The 23,807-nt window shown below is 43.2% G+C and overlaps 1 protein-coding gene across 3 annotated transcripts in view; it reads left to right on the top strand.

Moving 5' to 3' along the window:
• The window catches only part of ATL1 (atlastin GTPase 1), a 177,547-nt gene extending 154,040 nt beyond the window's left edge, over positions 1–23,507 (top strand). Inside the window, exon 13 of one of the 3 annotated variants that reach the window (XM_069208685.1) lies at positions 16,510–23,507. In XM_069208685.1, the coding sequence (XP_069064786.1) occupies positions 16,510–16,586 (77 nt within the window). In that variant the 3' untranslated portion in view covers positions 16,587–23,507. The remainder of the gene's footprint in view (positions 1–16,509) is intronic. The other 2 variants (XM_069208686.1, XM_069208687.1) reach the window with 2 other exon arrangements.
• The last annotated feature ends 300 nt before the right edge of the window (positions 23,508–23,807 follow it).

Genomic DNA, 23,807 nt, shown 5'->3' with positions numbered 1-23,807 from the left:
CAGTGGGGAAACTCAACTTAGACCTCTTTGCAACTCCCCAGAACACCAAATTCTGGATTTTGGCAAGCTGGCATCACCATCCGGGGGAAATGCTTTTTAGATGGCTTTGTACGGAATCTTTGCTTATGCCTTTCCACCCATTCCCCTGATTCCAAGGGTGTTGGCAAAGATGAAGAACAAACCTTGCAGAACAGTTTTGATAGCCTGAAGGGGGCCCCGCATATGCTGGTTTACAGAGCTTTTCCTACTGTAAGAGAAACCTCACATCCCGCTGTCAGTGTCTCCGTATCTACTGACAATGAGCAACAGACAGATCCTGCACCCGGATTCTCCACTCCCTCCACGTATCGGCTTAGCTCCTGGACACAATGAATTCGCCCATCTAGACATCACACCTAAATGTAAAGAAATACTTTCCAGGACTAGGGCAGAAAGTATGAACAAAACCTATTTTCACAAATGGAAAAGATTTTGCGTATGGTGCCAACAGGAGCGCATCTATCCTCGACACTGGAACAGATTTGGCCATACCATTACATCTGACATGCTCAAATTTGACTCACGCATCCATCAGAGTTCATCTGGCTGCTATATCAAGGTTCAAACGATCATCCAGATTTCCCGCACTATGGTCTTCCGGGCTAATAAAGCAGTTTCTTAAGGGCCTATTTAGAATTTGCCCTCCATTCTGACCTCCGCCTACATCTTGCCATCTAAACATGATACTGTCACAGCTCATGAAACGCCTTTTTGACCCTATTTACAGAGCAGAGTTAAAGTATGTGTCTTGGAAGGTTGCTTTTCTCGTGGCTCTAACATTAGCCAGGCGTGTCAGTGAAATCTAAGCTCTGACTATACAGGAACCCTGCCTACAATTTAGAGAAGACAGAGGAGTTCTATGCACAAATCCAAAGTTTATTCCTAAGGTCCCTTCAGACTTTGATCTCAATTAACCCATAATCGGAAAGGTTTTCTTTCCAAACCCTTCACCACCGGCAGAAAAGGCTCTTCGTTCTTTGGACATCAAGCAATGCATCAAATTCTACGTAGAAAGTATAGCGTCTTTCCGTAGGTCTAACCAACTATTTGTGGGGCATAGCGCACCACAGAAACGGCAACCCCTTTCCAAACCAAGCATAGCCAAATGGAAAGTTGCTGCAATAAAATATTGTCACGAGGCAGCAGGAGAACCATTACAGACTTCAGTACATGCCCACTCCACAAGATCGGTATCAAAGTCTGCTGCTCTGTTTGTTGGTGTACCACTTGAGGAAATTTGCAGAGCATCTACCTGGAAGAGTACCCTTCACCTTTACACAGAACTACTGTTTGGACTCTACCCCGAGAGGTGACATTGCAGTGGGCCAAGCAATATCAGGCATCTTTTTCGGTAAAGGTGAGCCACCTTTTCCTTACCACCATCCTTCTTTCTAGTTTAGCTCATTGCTTAACCCCTTCGCTGCCAGGCCTTTTCCCACTCAGGTGCCAGGCCTTTTTTTTGGCTATTTAGGCCAGTTTGCGCCTAGGCCCTCATAACTTTTTGTCCACATACGCTACCCACGCCAACTTTGTGTCCTTTTTTTCTAACATCAGAGGGATTCTAGGGGTACCCAGAGATTGTGGGTTTCCCTGAAGGAGATCAAAAAATTAGCCAAAACACAGCAACATTTATTTTTTTTCAAAAAATTGGGAAAAAGGGCTGCAGAAGAAAGCTTGTGGTTCTTTACCTGAAGATGACATCAACAAAGGGTTTGTGGTGCTAAAATCTCTGTCTTCCCAGCTTTCAGGATCAGGCAAACTTGAATAAGAAAAGCAACATCACAAAAAATAAAATGATGGACCGAGTGTTGAAACTTTTCAAACACTCACCCCAATCACATATCTGGGTTTAATCCATTGTTATTTTGCTCACCACATCACCGAGTTTGAACCCAGCCATATGCAAATCAGTCTTGACCCTGTTCCCCATGGGAACAGTCCAGCCCGAACTGCTAGGCCAGGTCCTCCCTGGACAGGAAACAAGCATCCTGGGACCGGTTTCAGGGTATCGCCCTTCATCATCCAGGCTAGCTTGAATCCAGTGGTACAGCAAGCAAAGGGCCCATGTCTGGGCATACCCCGGCCACTTAGGGCACACAAAGCAACATCACAAAACAAAATAAAATGATGGACGGAGTGTTGAAACTTTTCAAACACTCACCCCCAGTCACAGATTTGGGTTTAATCCATCGTTATTTTGCTCGCCACATCACCCCAGTTTGAACCCAGACATATGCAAATCAATCTTGACGCTGTTCCCCATGGGAACAGTCCAGCCCGAACTGCTAGGCCAGGTCCTCCCTGGACAGGAAACAAGCATCCTGGGACCGATTTCAGGGTATCACCCTTCTTCATCAGCCAGGCTAGCTTGAATCCAGTGACACAGCGAGCAAGGGACCCACATCTGGGCATACCCCTGTACAGAAAGTTGGTACTTAAAAGGGACTGTATCTCTGCTGAGGACTTTGCACCTGAAGCGCATAGGTCTCGTGTGCAGATATGAGCGCCACATGTTTTGGAAACAAAGCCTTGAGTCTGCTCAACTTGTCATAATTCACATTTGAAGTAGCAATATGGGGCCAAATCTCAGCTTCTTCCCTCTGTCGTATAGGAGGAAAAATACGTTCCCGCAGCATGTAACAGTCTAAGAGACCAAAAAGACAAACTATTCTGGCTCGCATCCCACAACAGTTTTCACTATTGAGGAGGACACAGCGGCCATTCGAGAGCACCTGAAACGCAGGTCTAATCAAGGGGACTGGAACTCCCTTCAGATAACAAGCCAAGTTTGCTGCCGAAGCGTTACACGCCCCGTGCAAGGACAGCTGTTTACAAACCATCGAATGGCTGAGAGAAGTCTTGCATTCACTACCACTAAGAAAGACCTCTTTCATGCCACTGAGACATTTGTACGAGAAGGGTAGCTCCCACACCTCATGGATGTAACTATCTCCTAGCCTTTCATATCTGCCTACTGGAATGTGTTTTAAGCAGGACGTGAATTGAAGTGTTGAAATAGGCAGATTAATGACCCTGTGTATTAACCACTCAATAGATGGTATTTCAGCCACAGTAAAAGGCAACTTTTCTAATTTCTCAATATTTAACATGACTGTAGGAGGCTGGCCTGGCTTATAGTGGGTACATTGTGGTACTTACACCCTGTGCCAGGTCCAGTTATACCTTATTAGTAGAATAGAGGTGTTTCTAGCAGCTTAGTCTGATAGAAGGTAGCTATGGCAAAGCAGCTTAGGCTGAACTAGGAGACATGTAAAGCTCCTACTATACCACTTATATCATACAGGACAATATCATAAGAAAACACAATACTTAGAGTTATTAAAAATAAAGGTACTTTATGTTTATGGCAATATGCCACAAGTATCTCAGTGAGTACCCTCAATAAGAAGGTAAGTAATATACTCAAGTTATATGTACACAAACCCAAAACAGGTAAGTAAGAGTAAGAAAAGTAATGCAAACAGTGTAGAATTACAATAGGATGCAATAGGCAAACATAGGTCTAGGGGCAACACAAACCATATACTCCAAAACTGGAATGCGAATCACGAATGGACCCCAGGCCTATGGGAGCTTGTAGAGGGTCGCTGGGACTGTAAGAAAACATTTAGGGTGTCCAAAATACCCCACCCCAAGACCCTGAAAAGTAGGAGTAAAGTACACCTACTACCCCAAAAGAACACAATAGTCGTGATAGGGGGATTCTGCAAGAACCACAAACACCAGTAAAGCACTGAAGACGGATTCCTAGACCTGAGGACCTGCAAGGCTAGGGGACCAAGTCCAAGAGTCATGATAGTGTCCGGGGGGGAGGGGGGTGCAGGAGCCCAGGAAACCCCGGATGAAGGTGCAAGGAAGCTACCTCTGGATGGAAGAAGCTTAGGATTCTGCAACAACGAAGAGAGCTAGGAACTTCTCCTTTGGATGGAAGATGTCCCACTGCGTGCTGAAGGTTGCAGAAGTGTTCCCACACAGAAATACCGCAAACAAGCCTTGCTAGTTCCAAGGGTCGCGGTAGAGGTTTTTGGGTGCTGCTAGGGGCCAGGAAGGATCAGGATGTCGCTCCTTGGAGGAGGAGACAGAGGGGGCACTCAGCAACTCAGAGAGTCCCCACAGAAGCAGGCAGCACCCGCAGAAGTACCGGAGCAGGCACTTAGAAGATTTGTGAACTGGAGCTGGCTCATAGTCATAAAGGAGGGTCCCACGACGTCAGAGTGCAACTCAGAGGGTTGAGCACTGCAGGACGGAGTGCTGGGGACCCAGGCTAGGCTGTGCATGAAAGAATCCTTGGAGGAGTGCACAGAAGCTGGAGCAGCTGCAAATCACGCAGTACACAGGGTTGCAGTCTAGCGTGGGGAGGCAAGGACTTACCTCCACCAAACTAGGGCTGAAGTATCATTGGACTGTGGGAGTCACTTGGATAGAGTTCCTGTGTTCCAGGGACCACGCTCGTCAGGATGAGAAGGGACCCAGAGGACAGGTGATGCAGTCTTTTGGTGCCTGCGTTAGCAGGGGGAAGATTCCGTCAACCCACAGCAGATTTCTTCTTGGCTTCCAGTGCAGGGTGAAGGCAGATGACCCCCGAGCATGCACCACCAAACAGTTGAGAAAGCCGGCAGGATGAGGTGCTACAATGTTGCTGGTAGTCGTCTTGCTACTTTGTTGTGGTTTTGCAGGCGTCCTGGAGCAGTCAGCGGTCGATCCTTGGCAGAAGTCGAAGAGGGAAGTGCAGAGGAACTCTGGTGAGCTCTTGCATTCGTTAGCTGAAGAATACCCCAGAGGAGAGACCCTAAATAGCCAGAAAAGGAGGTTTGGCTACCAAGAGAGGTAAGAACCTATCAGAGGGCGTCTCTGAAGTACCCTGCTAACACTGGCCACTCAGAGCAGTCCATTGTGCCTCCAACACCTCTGAATCCAATATGGCAGAGGTCTGGGGCACACTGGAGGAGCTCTGGGCACCTCCCCTGGGAGGTGCAGGTCAGGGGAGTGGTCACTCCCCTTTCCTTTGTCCAGTTTCGCGCCAGAGCAGAGCTGGGGTATCCCTGAACCGGTGTAGACTGGCTTATGCAGAGATGGGCACCATCTGTGCCCATCAAAGCATTTCCAGAGACTGGGGGAGGCTACTCTTCCCCAGCCCTTCACACCTATTTCCAAAGGGAGAGTGTGTAACACCCTCTCTCAGAGGAAATCCTTTGTTCTGCCTTCCTGGGCCTGGGCTGCCCAGACCCCAGGAGGGCAGAATCCTGTCTGACGGGATGGCAGCAGCAGCAGCTGCAGTGGAAACCCCGGAAAGGCAGTTTGGCAGTACCCGGGTTCTGTGCTAGAGACCCAGGGGATCATGGAATTGTCCCCCCAATATGGTATTGGGGAGACAATTCCATGATCTTAGACATGTTACATGGCCATGTTCGGAGTTACCATTGTGACGCTATACATAGGTAGTGACCTATGTATAGTGCACGCGTGTAATGGTGTCCCCGCACTCACAAAGTTCGGGGAATTTGCCCTGAGCGATGTAGGGCACCTTGGCTAGTGCCAGGGAGCCCACAAACTAAGTAACTTGGCACCTAACCTTCACCAAGTGAGGGTTAGACATATAGGTGACTTATAGGTTACTTATGTGCAGTGAAAAATGGCTGTGAAATAACATGGACGTTATTTCACTCAAGCTGCAGTGGCAGGCATGTGTAAGAATTGCCTGAGCTCCCTATGGGTGGCAAAAGAAATGCTGCAGCCCATAGGGATCTCCTGGAACCCCAATACCCTGGGGTACCTAAGTACCATATACAAGGGAATTATATGGGTGTACCAGTGTGCCACAGAGAATTGGTAAAATTAGTCACTAGCCTGCAGTGACATTTTTAAAGCAAAGAGAGAGCATAAACACTGAGGTTCTGATTAGCAGAGCCTCAGTGATACAGTTAGGCACCACACAGGGAACACATATAGGCCACAAACTTATGAGCACTGGGGTCCTGGCTAGCAGGATCCCAGTGACACATATTAAACACACTGACAACATAGGGTTTTCACTATGAGCACTGGGCCCTGCTAGCAGGATCCCAGTGAGACAGTAAAAACACCCTGACATATACTAACAAACAGGCCACAAGTGGGGGTAACAAGGCTAGAAAGAGGCTACCTTCCTACAATGACATAAGTTGCTTCTTCCTCAGTCATTAGTTGTTGTTGTCGCGGCAAATTAAATGTGGAAAATATGTCCCTTGCGCTAACGTGTTGCTAGAGAACGTGACCTGTCTTCAGTGTTTGTAGTGTCCAACCCAACTGCATAATGAACCTTTGTTGACTCTGTCCATGGTGTAAAGAAGACAACTCTACAGCAGCTAATGCCTTCTGTAAGTTTTCCTGATCTATTTGCCTTAACCAGGCAGCAGCTTCTTGTTGAGATAGTTTCCAAATTTCATCATAAACGGCATATAAGAAGTGCTTTCTGCAATGTTTTCTGGGGCCAAATAGGAAATCCTGTAAGTCAGTGTTATTAGACTGAGGTGTTCTCTAACAGTATCTAGTGAGGAACTCTTCAACCATTGCTGGCATAGTTTCCCTACACTGTATGTTGTTACTATACCCACATGTTCAGATGACACGAGAGTCTGGCCGACTTGTTCTAAAAACCCATGCGGAGTTTATATAACGTTTTTGACACCCGTTGGTATCTATTGGCCACAATAACCACCCGCCAGGACGGAAAAGTGAAGCATTAAACGTGCATGCCATTCTGGACCCATTTATCAAGCTGATCTTCAGTTGCATTTATATACTTTTGCCATTTGTAAACTTTTGCAGGGACCGGAATACTGGGCGCGTTCAATTCCTTAATTTTTGCTAAGCCTAAACAAATTGTCTGTTGTACAGTTTCATGTAAACATATCATTTGAACAGGTATCAGGCATGCTCTAAATAAAGCTTCCTTCCCCCTTATCTGCCAATTTTTTGTCACCCACACAGTCTATCGACTTCAGCCAATATTCATAGCCTTCTATCGCCAACCGGGAAACAAAGGAAACCGAATAAATGAATTTCGTATCTGTCAGTAATATATGTACATTTTCCATCAATGGTAATTTGAAATAATATGGCTCAGCATTTTTAACATTGTGCCCAGAAAAAAATGCTAATTTTTCAGAATATGTTTTAGAACTCCCTTGTGGTGGAGTTGGACAATGTTCCCATTGTGTGTAATTAAAAATAGTCTTTGGGCTACTTGCTCTGTGAATGAAATGGTGTCCATAATAATTATAGCAAAACATGTCACCATTATTCATTTTAGATTGATAAACATCCTCACTTTCAAATAGAGTAAAATACTGCAATCATGGAATCAACTGTTTTTACATCGCAGTCATCAGAAACAACTCTGAGTATTATTACATCATTCACTGAAAGTTTATACACATATGGGATTTGAATGACCTCCGTGGGGCCGTATATATCAAATATTACTTTATCCCAAACAATCCCATCAGGAATTGGTATGGCGGAAATGTTCACTAAAGACCAGTCTATGAAGACTTTGTGAGAAGAAAAATGGGGTTTTAGGACCTCATCCACCAATTCAACTGTCGGACTTTCAGGAAGGTAATGACCATGTATCAATAGAAAGAATGTTATGACAAAGCCAATGCAAAGGAGCAAAGCTAATATAGTCAAGGAAAGCCAAAGATAGTTCCATGGGAAAATAAAGTAATTTGTTTTAAGACAGTTTATCAGCTTACGTGCTTTTGGCAGTTCAGATGTAGAAGAGGCAAATGAGTCAGAGAAAGTGTCATTGACATGGGCAAAGAATCCAGAAGCAATTCGTGCAAAAGCTGGAGCCTTATTTGTAGGAGGGGAATTGGTAGGGGTCTCCTGCAGTGGTTCACAGTAAATGATGGCATCCGTCTGTGTAGAGGTTGTGTCAAATCGATCAGTAATCGCTATATCGTTTGTTGTAACAGATGTTAGTAGAATTAATGCAAGATCATCGTTCCTGCTCAAAACTTGTAGAGGGGCATCTCGGCCAGTAGTGAGAGGGATTCGGGAGCTACTGCCTGCTCCTCTTGGTTTGCTGTGTATGATTGGCCACATGGTGTAACTTGACATTGTCGATAGATATAAAGCGGTTTTCTTTAGCACAAGGCAACAGTGGTAGAATGACAGTTCTGGCACCGTGTATTCCCAGGATTGGGACTGGTGCACGATAAGAAGGGCCAAACTCCTTTTTCACAGCAACTTTTCCACATAATAGATACCCAACCTTTGCAATCCAGCCGGTAGATGTTATTGGTACATCCTTAATTCCTGCAAAGGGGAAGCGTTGCCGTCACAGAACTGCTGTAATTCCTGCAAGACAGTGACACATTCATTTATGTCAAAAGGTGTTTCTGCCGCCTTCACACCAGGACCATCAAGATCTGAACATACATTTGAGTTTTAAACAGGCATTCGTATGAAGTACGATCCCCCCAGGTACCTTCTAGGCAGATTATTAGTACTCTCTGGACTCCATACAGGCGATTAAGTCAACTATGACCTGTACCTAATACTCTGGCTGTTAAAGACTGCTTTAAATCACAGTTTGGTCGCTCCACAACACTATTTCCCTCAGGATGAAAGGGAGACGAGTAATGGAGTTGGACCCCTAACGAAGCCATGGCGTCCCTGAATGCCCTTGAGGCAAAAGCAGGGCCCTGGTCGCAGTGGAAAGCCGCAACTGTCCATATTTGCTAATAAAGACTTGCAAATCTTTCATAACAGTCCGAGCGTCAGCTGAGCGTTGTGGCCACACCAATAGAAATCTGGAGCAAGAGTCAACAGTGACTAAAGTTTATTTGTATGCACTGTCTGGTGTTAGGGGACCACAATGGTGAAGTACACACATTGTAAAGGTCTGTTGGAAATTAAGAAGGGTGTCTGTGGTGGGCTTTTGACAGTGGAACCCTTAATTTGTTGGCAAGTGTCACAACAAAGGACATACTGCTTGGTCTGTTTGTACATACCTGGCCACCAATAAAGTGCTTGCAATAGGGAATTGTAGCTGCGACACCAGCATGGGCAGTTGCAACCCCCTCATGCGCTGCTTTAATCAACTCTGATCTTATGTTTTTTATTGGGAATTTATCGAACTCCCACGCCTGGTATTCTTACTTCTGCGCCAAGGAAGTCTCCCATTCAGTAGGAATATTTAGCGGGAAATGCGTTTGGATAGGGGGTGCCTTCAGTCGTGGCTTTCACTGCAGCCCATATGTCATCATCCGGTTTAGTTCCAGAGCGAGTTACTGCAGCAACAGAAGCCGTGGCTACTGCTGATTTGGCCGCTTCATCAGTCAGTGTATTTCCAGCAATGTGTATTCCAACACGCTGGTGTCCAAGTGTATGTACAACATGGACGTTTGGTAGCGTTTCCTTCAGATCCACTGCTTTCCCCCACAGAAGTCTGTGATGGATGGTGTTGCCTTTAGAATCTCTGAACCCATTTTGGCGGCAGTAATGCAGGTATTCATTGAAGGACTGGACACAACAGTACAAATCACAGACAATCAGTATTAGCTGTGCAGGATTCATATGTTCCAGTGCCCTCACCAGAGCCTTTAGCTCTGCTAGTTGAGCTGTGAAATACCTTAGGGTTTGCGTGAATGTATGCTGGGGCCAAAATGTATTATCCTCCATGTAGCCACTTATGACTGCGCAAGCAGTGGCGTATTGATGCTTTGTGCCTGTTGCTGGTTGTGCTGAGCCATCGGTGTACATGACTCTTTGATATTTATCAATAGGCAGTATATTTGCTGGAACTGAATATTCTAGTTCATAACGCAAACATTCTTGAGTTTGTAACTTTGGGTCAAAATATATAGTCAACATCAGTGGCTGTCAGAGACGTTGCCCATTGGAACCAACGTGGATGTAATGCTTTAGCATTTGAAACGCTGGCTTTGGTAACAGCCTCAAGGGCTGGGATTGGAGATACTCTGCTGCTGAGTACAAATGCGATTTGTATGCTCTCTGGACTATCTCACCCTCATTGAAAGTTACATAGATGAAACCAATGGCACCAGAAATTACTCTGATGACCAGATGTTTTTTTGTTGTCCCTTGTGTGTAGGTGTTGTGCTGCAAGCATGTCTGTTTGCAAAGCTCTGAGAATGTGTGTGTGTTTGACTGTCCAAAATTTACTGGAAAAGTCAGGACTTATTAAGTCATATAATGGTCTTATACGTGATGCGTAATCTGGAACGTAAATTCTGCCAAAATTTAGGAAACACAATAGTGACTGGAGTTTTTTTTAATGGTATTTGGAGGTTGTAACTGCACATTTTTCTAAGAATTGTGGTGCTAGGATCTTGCCTTCACTTGATTATTCGTATCCCAGAAACAGGACAGTAAGGAAGGCTATTTTTGTTTTTTTGAAAATGAATTTATAACCGAATTCGGCAAATCCCACAACAATGCGGGCTACCCATCTTAGATGTTCCAGAAATTCATCATCCGTGAGATAAATTTAATCTACATAGGACAATGCTTCAGGGTCAATGTCGTGCAATATTGAAGTCACACGAGCCACAAACAGTCCTGGACTGTTCTTGTACCCCAGGGGTAAACAACATATTTTTTTCTGGGAGCCTAGTGCGTTAAAACTTGTTAGGTCCCTACTCTCAGGCGCTATATTTTGGCAGAAGAAACCATTAGAAATGTCCAGTGTTGTTTTGTATTTTTACACCCTATGTTGTTCATGAGTGCTGTGCTATGTGAGTTTTGTATAGCGTATGTATGTGTATGACCGTTTAGATGTCTGTAGTCTAAGGCTATTCAATACGAATGGTCTAGCTACTGGGAATAAGGGATTATTCATTGGTGAGACTCAGGGTTCAATTACACCCTGGTACTCCAGTTGTGTGAGGATTTCCCTTACGGGTGCTTTAGCATCATGTTTTACTGGCTATTGGGGTCGAGGTTGATTTTTAATTGGAATTACATGATAGGGAGAACCTTCATCCCACCCTGCATGGTTGCGATATAACGCAGGTGCCAGCGCCAATGCCCAATCGATGGGGTAGGATTCTGCGAGCTCATATGGAACAAGGTGTGAGAAAGAAGGTTTGAGAACATCTTTCCCATATGGGCAAGTACGGGCAAATTAAGGTGGCCAATCCCTTTCGGCCAATTGAATATCATATATGTTTACGATGCGGTCCCAAAATATTGCGTTGATTGTGCATTCAATGTCTCCTTCTAACTGTAACATTCCTTTGTACACCCTGTGAGGTGTGGAGACACGCATGTCTGCAGTTTCAACTTGTAAGAAGTCATCAGTTGCTTTCACCTCCAGATGCTTTTGAAGATTCCGGTGAACTAATGTGACCTCTGCTGCGCTGTCTAGCAGCGCTAGTGCACACTTCTTGTTCTTCAATAGAGCCCTCTTCTTGAGTGGCATGTCGAACTGCAACTGCTGCCACTTTTTTCTTTTTGAAGTGGGGTTTTTGTTAGGGAAGTTTCTCTTCTTTTTTAACAGAAACTTCTGTAGAGCGTTGTGATGCCTGTCTCGGTTTCACGTACTCAGTTCTTCGCTCTGACAGCCCACCTCTCTCACTGTGTTTTTCCGGTGAGTCCTGAAAGGAACTAGATTGGCATGTACCAGTATATTGATACCTGTCAGGCCTTTTTATATTATCTCTATTTCTGAGATTATATATATTTTGTGGGGTCTCTGTACGTGGAGATTCTCCCCTTTCTTTTTTTGGTGTTTGTTGTTTTTTTATCCCAGCGTTTCTTAGTACCCTCAGGAGCTTGCTTGGTAGAATCTTTATTAGATTTACCCTGAAATTGTGGTTTTGTAGGTCTGGCCCCCAGGCTATCTTGAACAATGTTAGAGTAGGTCTCCACGATAATCTTTAGCAGCTCACGTTCTTGATCCTGTGGATGAACATCAAGAGCCACATGCGTACTGCTAGTGCAACTGCTTTCCCTTTAAGGTTACTTAATATGATTGAGGAAACTGTGGCAAAATTGCCCATTAGTTGCATCCCCAAATCCAGGGCCGGGGCAGCCCCGTATTCATCTTGAATTTGTTTTAACACGTCTGGTAAATTGGTGAGTGTCGGTGTACTGTGTGTGGTAGTATAGAGTGTGGCAAATACCGTGCCTCAAGTATTGTAGTTATCTACTGTGGGAACCATCCCAAATGGCAAGCACATAGTTAATATTCCATGCTTATCCTGAGTTCCCGTACTGGGAAATACTGCTTCCAATGCGTTTATTTTTTGAGCTAACCAAAACTGAATCTCTTCTCATTTGGCTGGTACTTTACCCATGATCGAATGTACAGTCACAGGATTAATGCCTGGCGTTACTGCATGTGGTTGCGCCGGAGCATCACATGCTGAGTTTGTGTTTAATGTTTGCATTACAAATTTTACTAATTGTCTGTATGTGACCGTAAGCTCAGCATATAAATGATGGACTTCAGCTACAGTTAGGTTCGCTGCAGCAGGGTGAGGTGTATATGTGGCCAATAAAGGCCAGGTAGGACCATCATTACTTAGAGGACCTAACCTAACATGTAGAATTGTATGGGGTAGGGGGCCATCAAGCCAATTATTGTGTTCTTGATAAGATAGAGGTATTTCTAGATGAGCATTTGCTCTGTTTTGTGCAGGTACGTTTGCAGGTGTATAGTGATGAAATGTATTTGTGTTCCCATCAGTTGCTGGAAATGTGACCCAGGAATAGAAAATGTCTGTTCTACAGGCTGGATGAGCCTCAACAACAATTGTAACTGGAGCTTCCAGGCCATTAGGCCATGTGCCAGTAAATGTGCAGTAAGGGGTGGTTGCATATTAAATGCAATTGCTACCTGTTGCGGGTTTGCCATGATGAATGGTACATTTAGTTCAGAGATAAGCACACCTAATGGGGATTATCGCTTTAGGATTCAAGCTTGAACACCTACAGTATTAGTTAGGTACTCCCTACTTAGCTGAGGAAGAAAACCCTCAATACCACGGACGTCTCTGTATATAGTACTGAGGTGTCTTTGTATGTAGTGAGACAGAGATACTCAGGAGGACCCAAACATTAGAGCCTGATCAAACGTTGGCGGCGCCATGTCACGTAGGCTCTCATTATTCTAATGAGACTACTGGATTTGGGCAGCAGGATCACTTGCACGGTGGGGGACTGAGTCTGAAACCACTACAGGTGACACCTGTCTGCCTAATCAAGGATTTGTTCCGGCTAACTAGCAGTGCCTCATCTCCAACCAAAAGTAGGGATGATAGGGCAAGCAAGCGCATGATACAATTGACTCCTCAGGGAAATCGTGGTCACGCAGATTTCATCCGTTTCTCTCAGTTACATTAGTCTCACATATACAAGGACAACCAGAGGCAGAATATAGTTCAATAAGGTTTATTGAAGTAACTGCATCTTAGACAATAAAGCGTGCACTGCAATAAGTAGGACGATGAAGCATGACAGGATTAAAATCGTGACAAGGAGAGTGAAGCGTAAAAATAACGCTACCATATTGTCACTAGAATCATTAAAATAGCTCCTACCTAGGCTATGTTAGAGCACAGCATGTTAAGCTCTAATTGTGCCCTTCAGGTTCCCCTGGGAAGACATCATCCCTCATACCTGAGCAAGAGACCTGTAGTCTACATAAGCAGCTGCAGCAAAGCACTCAGCTATCAGTGTACAGTCGTGGACCTCTGGCTGGAATCTCCCTCTAACATACATGGGTAAAAGTACTGTTTTTATAATAAAACAGCCGATGTTCCAAGAAAGGATCCCCACGTAAGAGTGTGTATGTTTGTATGAATACTAGAGACAAAGCGTTACCACGTTTCCCAGCAACCTATCTTACTGCAGTCTTGAAGAAAGCACAGAGTGAAAGAAATGTCTTGTTTAAGAACGCAGTGCAGGCAAAGAACAGCAAGATAGACAAAATAAAACAAGACCGCAAATATGGCTATTGTAAAAAATAATAAAACAAACAAAACTGAATAAAATATATCTAGGTTAAAGTGCACAGTGGCAGGCCTAGTTTGCTAAAATAACGTGTAAAGCTAGAACGAAAATGGCTACACAACACATGCATGGCAACAATTTTCCTTTGGAGTAATTTTTTTTTACTCACCTAAAACATGCAACTACGCAAACCGCTGGTCACCCACTGCCAAAACCGCAACGAGCCACAGCAAAGGAAGCAAAAGCTTTGAACTAGAACAAAAAGGAGAAATAAACTGTTATAATTACCAATGCAAATACTTCGCCAGTTGACAAACACCCCACCACCAAACATTTAGACATTTTTCCTGGTGTCTAGTGGTCTCTGCCCCTGTTAGGGGCAGATGGGCGTAAAAGAAATAGGCCGATCTGCCCCCAATGGGAGCAGAACTGCCCAACAGTGCTTTGCCCCCCAACACAAATTTAAAAAACAAAGGAAACAAAAAACACAAATTCCTGGTGTTTTGGTGGCTTCTACCCCCTTTGAGGGAAGATGGGCCTAACAAAATAAGCCAAAATGGCAAAAAATATATTGTCCCCTTGGGGGGCAACCCTTGCCCAAGGGGCCATCCCCCCCACACAAAGCACGCACACAAGATCACTGGCACTAAGTGGATTCTGCCCCCCGGGGACAGATAAGCATTAAAAAAAAAAATAGGCTGATCTACGCCCAGGGGGTGCAGGACTGCCCAACAGTGCATTGCCCCCTTTGAGGGGGTGAAAGACAACCCTTGTCTAAGGGGCCACCCCCCCTACAAAAAAAAAAAAACAAAGAGCAAAACACCCCTGGTATCGCTGGGACTTCTGCCCCCCTTGGGGGCAGATTGGCCTAAAAATAAGCAGCCAATCTGCCCCAAAGGGCAGAAATGGCGAAAACCTTCATGCTCCCTTAGGAGACCGACCCTTGCCCGAGAAGCCGCTCCCCCATAGTGAAACTGATCTAAAACAAAACATAAACAATTATCCCTGGTGTCTAGTAGGCATTGATCAGGCAGCAGGAATGGTGAAAGAGACTTCGAGGGAAAGGAAAACCCTTTCCTTTCCCCCGGTGCTTCTTTTAGAGGAATCCCCCCGAACCTCCCTGGGCCAGAGAAAAAAACTCACCTTCTTCTCCCCCTACGCGCTTCCAGCGCATCAGGCAGCATCTAATGACGTCTGTGTGCGATTACGCACTGACGTCATTAGATAGGGGTGGGAGGGTGGTGGTAGAAGGGGAAGTGATTCCCCTTGTAGCCCTGCCCTGAGGTGGTGGGAGGGAGGCCCTCGGAGGGAGGGAACGCTTGGTGTAGGATGTAACAGTTACGTCACAAGCACCCAACGGGTTAAAGAGATTATATATTTTCCTCTATTTACTAACTCAGCATGGGAATGTTTTCATTTGTGTAACCACATTTTATGCCTCAAGTACAGAGTTCAATATTGGATAATATGATTTAGCATAATTTTTTCTATGTGATATTTGACATGAGTGGTATGCTGCAATTATCATATAGCAATGTGCTCTTATTACTACTGACTACTCTGATTCAAGCATGTGAATCTATGAAAGTTCCAATACTGGAGTAAGACAATAAGTTACTTACCTGTAACTGTAGTTCTCCACTACTGGAATCTTTCTAAGATTCACATGAAATCCCTCCCTTCTCCCTGGTGAAACTCACCTTGCCCTCCTATTCTAAGGATCTCCTGCACATGTGCCTTGGAAAATCTGAGGGACTGGAGCTCCTCTCGCAGGAGTGTTCTAGAGGGTAGTGCAGCCTGATTGGCTGAAAGATAGGTTTGGTCCCCCTTTTTTTATTTTTTTTTATTAGACTATACTAGGTTGCACAATAGAAGAGCCTAAGGCCTTCATATTATATAGATACATATACAGTCCAGTCGAAGGCATTACGTCAAAACACGTCGGCCCTAATTCCCCTTTGCACTCTGCACTTCATGAAAGCACAGACAATGAAATATAAAAACAAATAAATTATATTGGCAACCTGAATACGGTGTCCGCGGTGCTGTGAACCTGACCCTGGAGGTGGGATGGCTGTGAAAGAAAATACATATATATATTTAGCTTTGCATTGCTATTATATTTTACCTGGGGCTCCCATCTCGACCACAGGGAATGATTCAAGCATGTGAATCTATTAAAAATTCCAATACTGGAGAACCACAGTTACAGATAAGTAACTTAGGGCCAGATGTAGCAAAGGGTTTTACCCATTCTGTGTCTATGGGAAAATGTGTTTGTACATATGGCCCTTATTTTCTTACCTCTACAATATTTTAGTAGTTCATATTTTACAATAATATTTTTGTAGCACAGTATTTTGTGCCTGGTATTCTGATGTACAAGTGATTTCGTTTTGCAGAATTAATGTGTGCTTCATGGCTGTCTTTATCACACCACTCATATTCTTAACTTTCCAAAACAATGTTCTTTTTATTTTGCAGGCCCTGTACAAACTTTACAGTGCAGCAGCTACCCACAGACATTTGTACCACCATGCCTTTCCTGCACCACAGCCTGAAGCTACCGAAGAGTCAGACAGAAAGAAAATATAAATCAGGAATACTAATTTTTAAATGTAGATGCATGAATGAAATCCGTCCTTTGTTATTGGTCGGTCAATTGTAATGCTTTCTTCATATGTACATGCACCAGAAATTTCCCAAGTGTTGCAGAAAGAACAAAAATCGCCAAGCACTTGAAGTCCAAATACATTTGTTTTCCCTGTGTCAACGCGGCCTCCAGTGAACTGTTAGCGCATGATAATCTGCCCTGTGTGTGTGCAAAAAATCCTCGATTTTGCTGCAAATACAATATCTACCTGTTCTGCAGAATCGTGGATCACCAGTGTTTTGACTTTATTTAAGAATTGTTTGTATCCTTTCACTGTCAATTAACAATGACATAGTTTGGCGTAATCGCAAAAAACAGCAACATGCTATATTCTCTCCCAAAAAATATGATCAATCCTTATTCAGAAAGATTCAGAGTTCAGTCTACTTGCTTGTATAACAATGGTTGTACAAATGTTACACGTTACAGACAATTCTGAGATGCTGCCTTTAGGGATATTTACTAAAGCTGTTTCTAATACTTCAAATATACATGGGAGATTTATCACAAATCTCGATTGTAGTGCAATCATATAAAGTTGTTGAGCATCCTACTTTAATATATTTTTGTTCATTGTACACACGTTATGTAGAATGGTCTTGCGGTACTTCACATGAGAGAATGATTTTCTTTCAATGGGGCCTGTAAAGTAGCAGGAGTGCACTGAGATGGTTTTAGATATTGTCTTCTCTTGACCACAAAGACACACTAGACTAGACTAGATACCACTGCTCTTTCACAAACAATATGCCAAAAGTTATTATTAGTTTTGCTTATGTTAGTTTTAATCAGTGTGTGTAAATGGAATGTCAAAGCCTACTGTTTCTTTTGAATGTATGCAAAATGGACACCAGTATCTTTTATTTCATATTTAGCATGCAGTTTAACGAAAAGTAAATCTTCACTGTAGATGGTGGGGTTATGCTAACTTTCTGCTGCTGACATATCCAGTAGGGCAGCAGTAGGTTGTGCTCTGCCAGAAGTATACAATAGATGCACTGAATCCAAGAACACTTCAGGTGAACATTTTTGATCATAAGATCCAGTATTTTGTGATTCTTGAAGGTACATCGTTTTTATTTGTGACTGTCCTTGAAATCTCTTCAGAAGATCTGCATCACAAAACAGATGGGAATCCACATCAGGGACAGGAGAATCATGGCAGAGGTCACACCTAGTAAAATATAAGCATCTAGCTTGTTTGGACGAGTGAAATAGCTCAGCAATTTTCCAGTAACTTTATGAATGACAATCAGTCAGAAAATGGACATTAATTACACCCTTATTTCAAGGAAACGCCTCTCTGCTCTTATGCTGAAGAGATGCAGACATTCTTTGTTTGACTTTCTTTTAAAAGTATGGTAACCGAGCTGAGGTCATACAGGTAGCTGCAACATTTTAGTACAACATGGAGCAGAGTCAAACACAACTTCTAAAAACCACTTTATAAAGTAAGATAAAAATGAGAAAGCTCATTGGAACATTGTATCAAATCAGTCCATTTCTTGACATAGCTTTCCAATTGCCTTTATTCCATGGACCTAGAGAAATGCAAATGGCTGGGGCTCTTTTAGAAGAAAGAACCCATCATTTCCATTCAGTTAGGAGATTGGTAATGTTGGTTATACAGCCCAGACTCGACCAACATGACTTCTGGAATGGGTGCCACATCAAAGGAGCACAGCAAAGTTTTTTTTAAATCAAAAACGTTCTTGCAACGTGTTTGGTCATACGATGATGTGAACTATGCATGGTGGCAATATCAAATCTCATCAAACTATAAAGTATTAAGAAATTGAACATAAACTAAGGTTTGGAAGTTAGTCAATGAAGACTTCACGTATCTCTAATGTTATATCTTTAGACTCTGTATCTACAATCGAATTCTAAAGTTTAGTTTTTTCCCCAGACAAAATCAAAACAGTTCATTGTGTTCACTCTTTCACTGTCTGTTCTAATGCCACAAATGCTGATTAAGATGTACAGGGTGCATTCTTGTTATCCTACATGGACAAGGCCACATGAACATGTGATGTGGCACAGAGCGTCTGACTCACACAGCATTATGACCATTACCTTGATGGAAAAGGTGAGGTAAACACATTTCCAAAGAATAATAGCATGCAGGAGAACTAGTGCTGCTTATGAATAAGATACTCTTGTTCAACATTCTATCTCCAATAAATGAACAGCATTTAAATTTCTTCTGTTTTTATGCTAAGTACCATTTCTGGAAAGAGGACAAAGACATGGTGGGTAGGGTTTAATGTGCAAAAATGGTTTGACATTGGAGTCAGCCAAATAAACTTTTTGGGATAGTTATTTGAATTATATAGCAGTTTATTGTGCTTTGCAAATATTATATCTACTTAGTGAAATATGTAGTCCCTCCCAACAACTAGGATACTAGCTAGAGAAAACGGATCCTACATTGTGAACAGATATATTCAGTAATACGTTTTAAGTCCTTTAAGGGAACAGTGTTTTTTACTTGTCAATTACAAAGCAAATAAGGCATATCTAATTTGTCTTGCAACAAATACTGGTGCTACACAAACTGCAAGAAAACAAAGGACAAGTGGGGACAACAAAATAAACATAAAAACAAAAGGGGATTTCACAGGTTACCAAAAAAGATGCTTGCCAATTTACAATTATACTTCCTAAGTACAATTGAAGTGAAGCAGTCTTGTGCTTCGGCAAACAATTTGCAACTATGAATGTGCAATGCAGCACAATGCAGGGTCAGATGTTTAGGGAGGTGGTGAGGAAGTTGGCAGAAACAGATGCTCGAGTGTAGAGTTCTGAAAAGATGGACTTTAAAATACGTAAAACAGCTAAAGCAGTAGGACAATTACAAATTATTGTTTCCAAGTTAAAAATATGTTCTAAAATACACATGAAGAATCTAAAAAGTTCTGAAACAGACTGCTGACTGGCTGCACCTTCCGTGATATCATTTGTGTTACAAGACGCAAACGAAAAAAAGCAAGAGGTGCTAAACTATTGATAACTAAAAAAAAATACTTTGTATTGCATGATTAATGCTACAACTGTGGTTTCTGTCTGCAGTAAATAGACCAGTTGTACATTATGTGATCTGGGTACTCGAGTATATACCCTTCGGCTTTTAAGGTACTTCGTGCATGCTGCACTTTTCAGAATTCTTGCCAGTCACTTTAGTGTTTGTAATAGATCGTTTGACAACGATTTCTACTTAATTTGTTACCTAGATGGAACTTTTACTCTAGTATTAGCACATGGAAAGTTTTATAGTTTCCGGTCTTTGGACATGTTGTGTACATGTAAAACACTTGCTCTGTCCACAGGGTTTAAACAGAAATTCTGGAGAAAATGGAGACTAAACTTACAATGTACAACTTGTAAATCCCGCAGATTGACTGAACCCCCTATTTCTTTCTTGTATGTTGAGCCTTAAGACAATAGTCAGAAGCATTTCCTGACGTTTAGTAAAAAGAAAGATGTACTAGATCACCGCCACAAAAGTGGTCCACTTAGACAATTTTGTTTCTCTTTACTGAAAAAAGTACACACTACTTTGTTGCTGCCTGATACATATCAGTTACCAATGTCTAATTTGGGGTCCCAGATTTCAATTGTAACCCCTGTGGCCCTGCTGATTCTAGAGGGCTCACTGGTTGTAGGTAGATTGTAGGGAGCTGGGTTCTGGTTTTTAGATGCAACTTTGACTGAAGTGCTCTTGGTTCCTGCTAACCAGGTCCCCTGTGCCAGTGCTCATTCCCTACAAGACACTTGGTCATTTGATGCCCCTATAAGTCCCTAGTAAATGGTACCCCTGGGACCTAGGGCATGGGTACTGAAGAGGGCCCCTCAGAGCTGCAGCATAACTTGTGCGACTCGGAGGGACCCAGAACCAACTTTATGAGACTGCCATTGCAGGCTGCGTGACAAGGAGCTCCCAAAATTGAAAACATGTCACGGCACACCACCTGTGTGCCATGTCCCCTAACACTATATTACATGTGAGTGCATATCGCATGAGCAAATATGCCCCTATGTCTTTGTCAATTCCTAGACATGGTAAGTGCACACCAAAGCAATTTTATATGCATGTGCTGGACACTGGTCACCACGAGTTCTCCAGCTATATGATGGCTTCTCTGAGCCGTGGGATGTTCTAAACCCTAGAACTCAGATCCTGTCTACCTACGAAGCAAAGGACAAAAGAGTCGCACCTGCAGAAGAGAAACAGAAGATGCAGCTGACTTGAAACCAGCCTCTCTGACCTGCCTGCTGACCTCAACTGACTCTGTCTGCCCAAAAGACGAGTCATCGGTAGCGGAGCCTTCAAGAAACACAGAAGGACTGCCTTCCTTCTACAAAGACTCGGACTCCCGTGAGCATCAGACCTGCTCTGCAACAAAGTTTAAGAAAGAACTCTGTAGCCCTTGGAACAGCAAGGACCCAACACCTCAAGAGAACTCTGCACCCTACTACCACAACCCGAGGTGAAGCAAACCAATGGTGCTAGCCCAATGCCCCAACTGTCTAGAGTCATAGTCCACTCTGGGTTCACCCCTCTTGGATGCCCCCAAGTTGTCTGCACACTTCATGCTGGTCACCTCTCCTGCAGCCTTAAGGTGAGAGAAACCCGACACCTCCAGCAATTACTGCACCTGTCACCCCTGAACTCATCTGAGGTGGGTCACTGGTGCCAACAACGCCTGCAGCCTCAACATGAAGGGACCATCTGACTGCGAGTTCTCCCAGATAGAGAAACCCAACATCTAAGGACACCTGTGCATCAGTCGTCCCTAGGCCCTGGAGAAAAGGACCAAAGGTGCACCTACGTCCCCAAGCATCCCAGGTCTACAAACTACCTGTTTGTTGTCCCAGACTGGCTTCCTAGCCAGAGCCTGCAGCCTTTCTTCATGAGGACCAAACTCCCACTGGAAACCATTGGGCACCCAACGCCTTACTGCACCCCTGCACCCAGCTGCCCCAGCACCGCCCAGAGTGACCTACTGGTGTGGTTCTGATCAGTGCCCAGTACTTACCTCAAGGAGATAGGCCTTGTAAGTAATTGTTTGCCCTGTGTTTGCTGAGTATTGCATTCCTCCATAGGATAACATTGAGAGAGGTCTGAAAATTACACTGTGTTGATTTCTGAAACTGCAAAGTGTTTATGCTTGAAAGTCTACTTACCCGATTACAAAGTTTTTGGGTTTGAAACATTTAAAAAGAATTGCTATTTTTCTCAATTGGTCTCAGATTTATTCTTTGAGTGTGTTTCTCATTTATTGCCTCTGTGAGTACAACCAATGTTTAGCACTACCCTCTTATATGCCTAATTGCTTGCCTGCGCTCCCACAATATAGAGCATTAGTCCTATCTACTTTTGCCTCTGCAAACCAATTGGGGATCCACCGGACTCTGCATGGTGTACTTCTTTTTAGTGCACCATATAGAGAGCCAGCTTTCTACAGAGATGCTTTCCTGGTGCTAGTTGGAGATTAAAGTTCGACTATGAGTGAGATGCCTGTAACCATACTATAACTTTCATATGATTCCAGAGGGAAAACGGTTTTGCCTTGGAACTCCCTTGATTGAGACAGGAAGACTGCCATTTATCTGTATGCAGAGTCTTACAAATAAAAATAAAGACTTAAAAACAAAATAAGTGTTGCATTTATCTTTAAAACGAACCACTGTTGCACTCAAGAGCATCCCAATCTTTGCCCCTTCTCAACACCAGTCATTCAACCCACAGGGCCCTTTGGCTTACAGTAAGAAGCTAAAAAGTATGCGCCGGAGTGCACAAATGTGTACAGTGGTAATGTGATCCACAGAAGCCACTAAATGCCACTTCTACTTTCCCAAGTACAGTAGCATTTTCCAGGAATATGACTTGTATCCCGCTGCAATAAAATACTCACCCAAACCTTGAAGTGCATAAGTAGCTTTTCTTAAGGGCTGTGCAGGAACGGCCAACAAACTGTGGTCACAGTCGCTGATAGAACAATGCTCTCAATCTTGCCAGAGGAAAAATGATAATCTGCTTGCACCCAGATGTGAATCTCACTTTCTGACTGTTACAATGGACAGTAAACACACTACCTATTTAATTCTGGAGTAATAGAGCCCGCTCTACATTATGGAATTTGTTTATGATCTTCAACTATTTTACAATGCACCAGTATGTACACAAAGTAACCACTATTCATTTCTAGATGTTATGCAATTCAAGACAGCTGCAATATTATTATCAACATATTAAGTCAGATAGAGGGTGTATATGCTAACAGGTCTAAAATAAACCTAACATGTTACAAATGAAATAACTATATACAAATTCTACCTAAGCTACTTTATGGTGAGTGAAACAGTCAGTTGATGAATGACAGAATTGCTAAGTTATTTGTGTATGCCTGATATATTTCTCACTGTCACAAAGGGTATTACTTGAATCCTTCGCCAAATGTGCTGGTATCGGCACTAGAGTTGATCTTCTACCAATTAAAACCTTACTCAGGCAAGCCTGCCAACACTCTACAAGAAGGTTACCACAACCATACATAACATTCCACTATGCTTTTAGCTTGAGCATCGAATAGCCTTTTGATTTAGAGTACAAAAATTAATAGGTTTCAGATAAAGTAATGAGGAATCAAGATGCAATTGTTTTCCAAAATACTGCATACACAGCTGGAAGAGGCTGTCACAAAGGGGGTTACTTTGTAATCATTTAAAGATAATCCTATTCATTAGAATATGATGTTGATTTCAATGTGAATGATCAATATGTAAATAATGTATTTAATAAACTTCAGTTTTTCATTTCGCTCCACGAACAGAATGTGTACCTTAATGTGAACAGCTGCTGCTCATAAATAAATTGGTCTTTTGATTGTGAAAGGTCAGTTTCAGACCCTCACCAATGGCATGGTCACTTTTCGTTTCATGAGTACGCAGGACCTCTGCCACCTAGAACATAGCAACTGATTGTCATTGTGAATATACGTGATCTGGCATGCCCTTCATGTGGTGGCAGTTATGATAAATCGCAGGTTTGGAAATGTCAGTTTCTTACCTGGGTATGCGAATGACCTGATTTAAATTGTAAGCGGTTGCTCATGGACTGAATGCT

The sequence above is a fragment of the Pleurodeles waltl genome, chromosome 9, assembly GCF_031143425.1.
Source record: "Pleurodeles waltl isolate 20211129_DDA chromosome 9, aPleWal1.hap1.20221129, whole genome shotgun sequence".
Taxonomy (NCBI): domain Eukaryota; kingdom Metazoa; phylum Chordata; class Amphibia; order Caudata; family Salamandridae; genus Pleurodeles; species Pleurodeles waltl.
The sequence above is the reverse complement of the archived record's forward strand: the minus strand, read 5'-3'. Positions and strand labels throughout refer to the sequence as shown.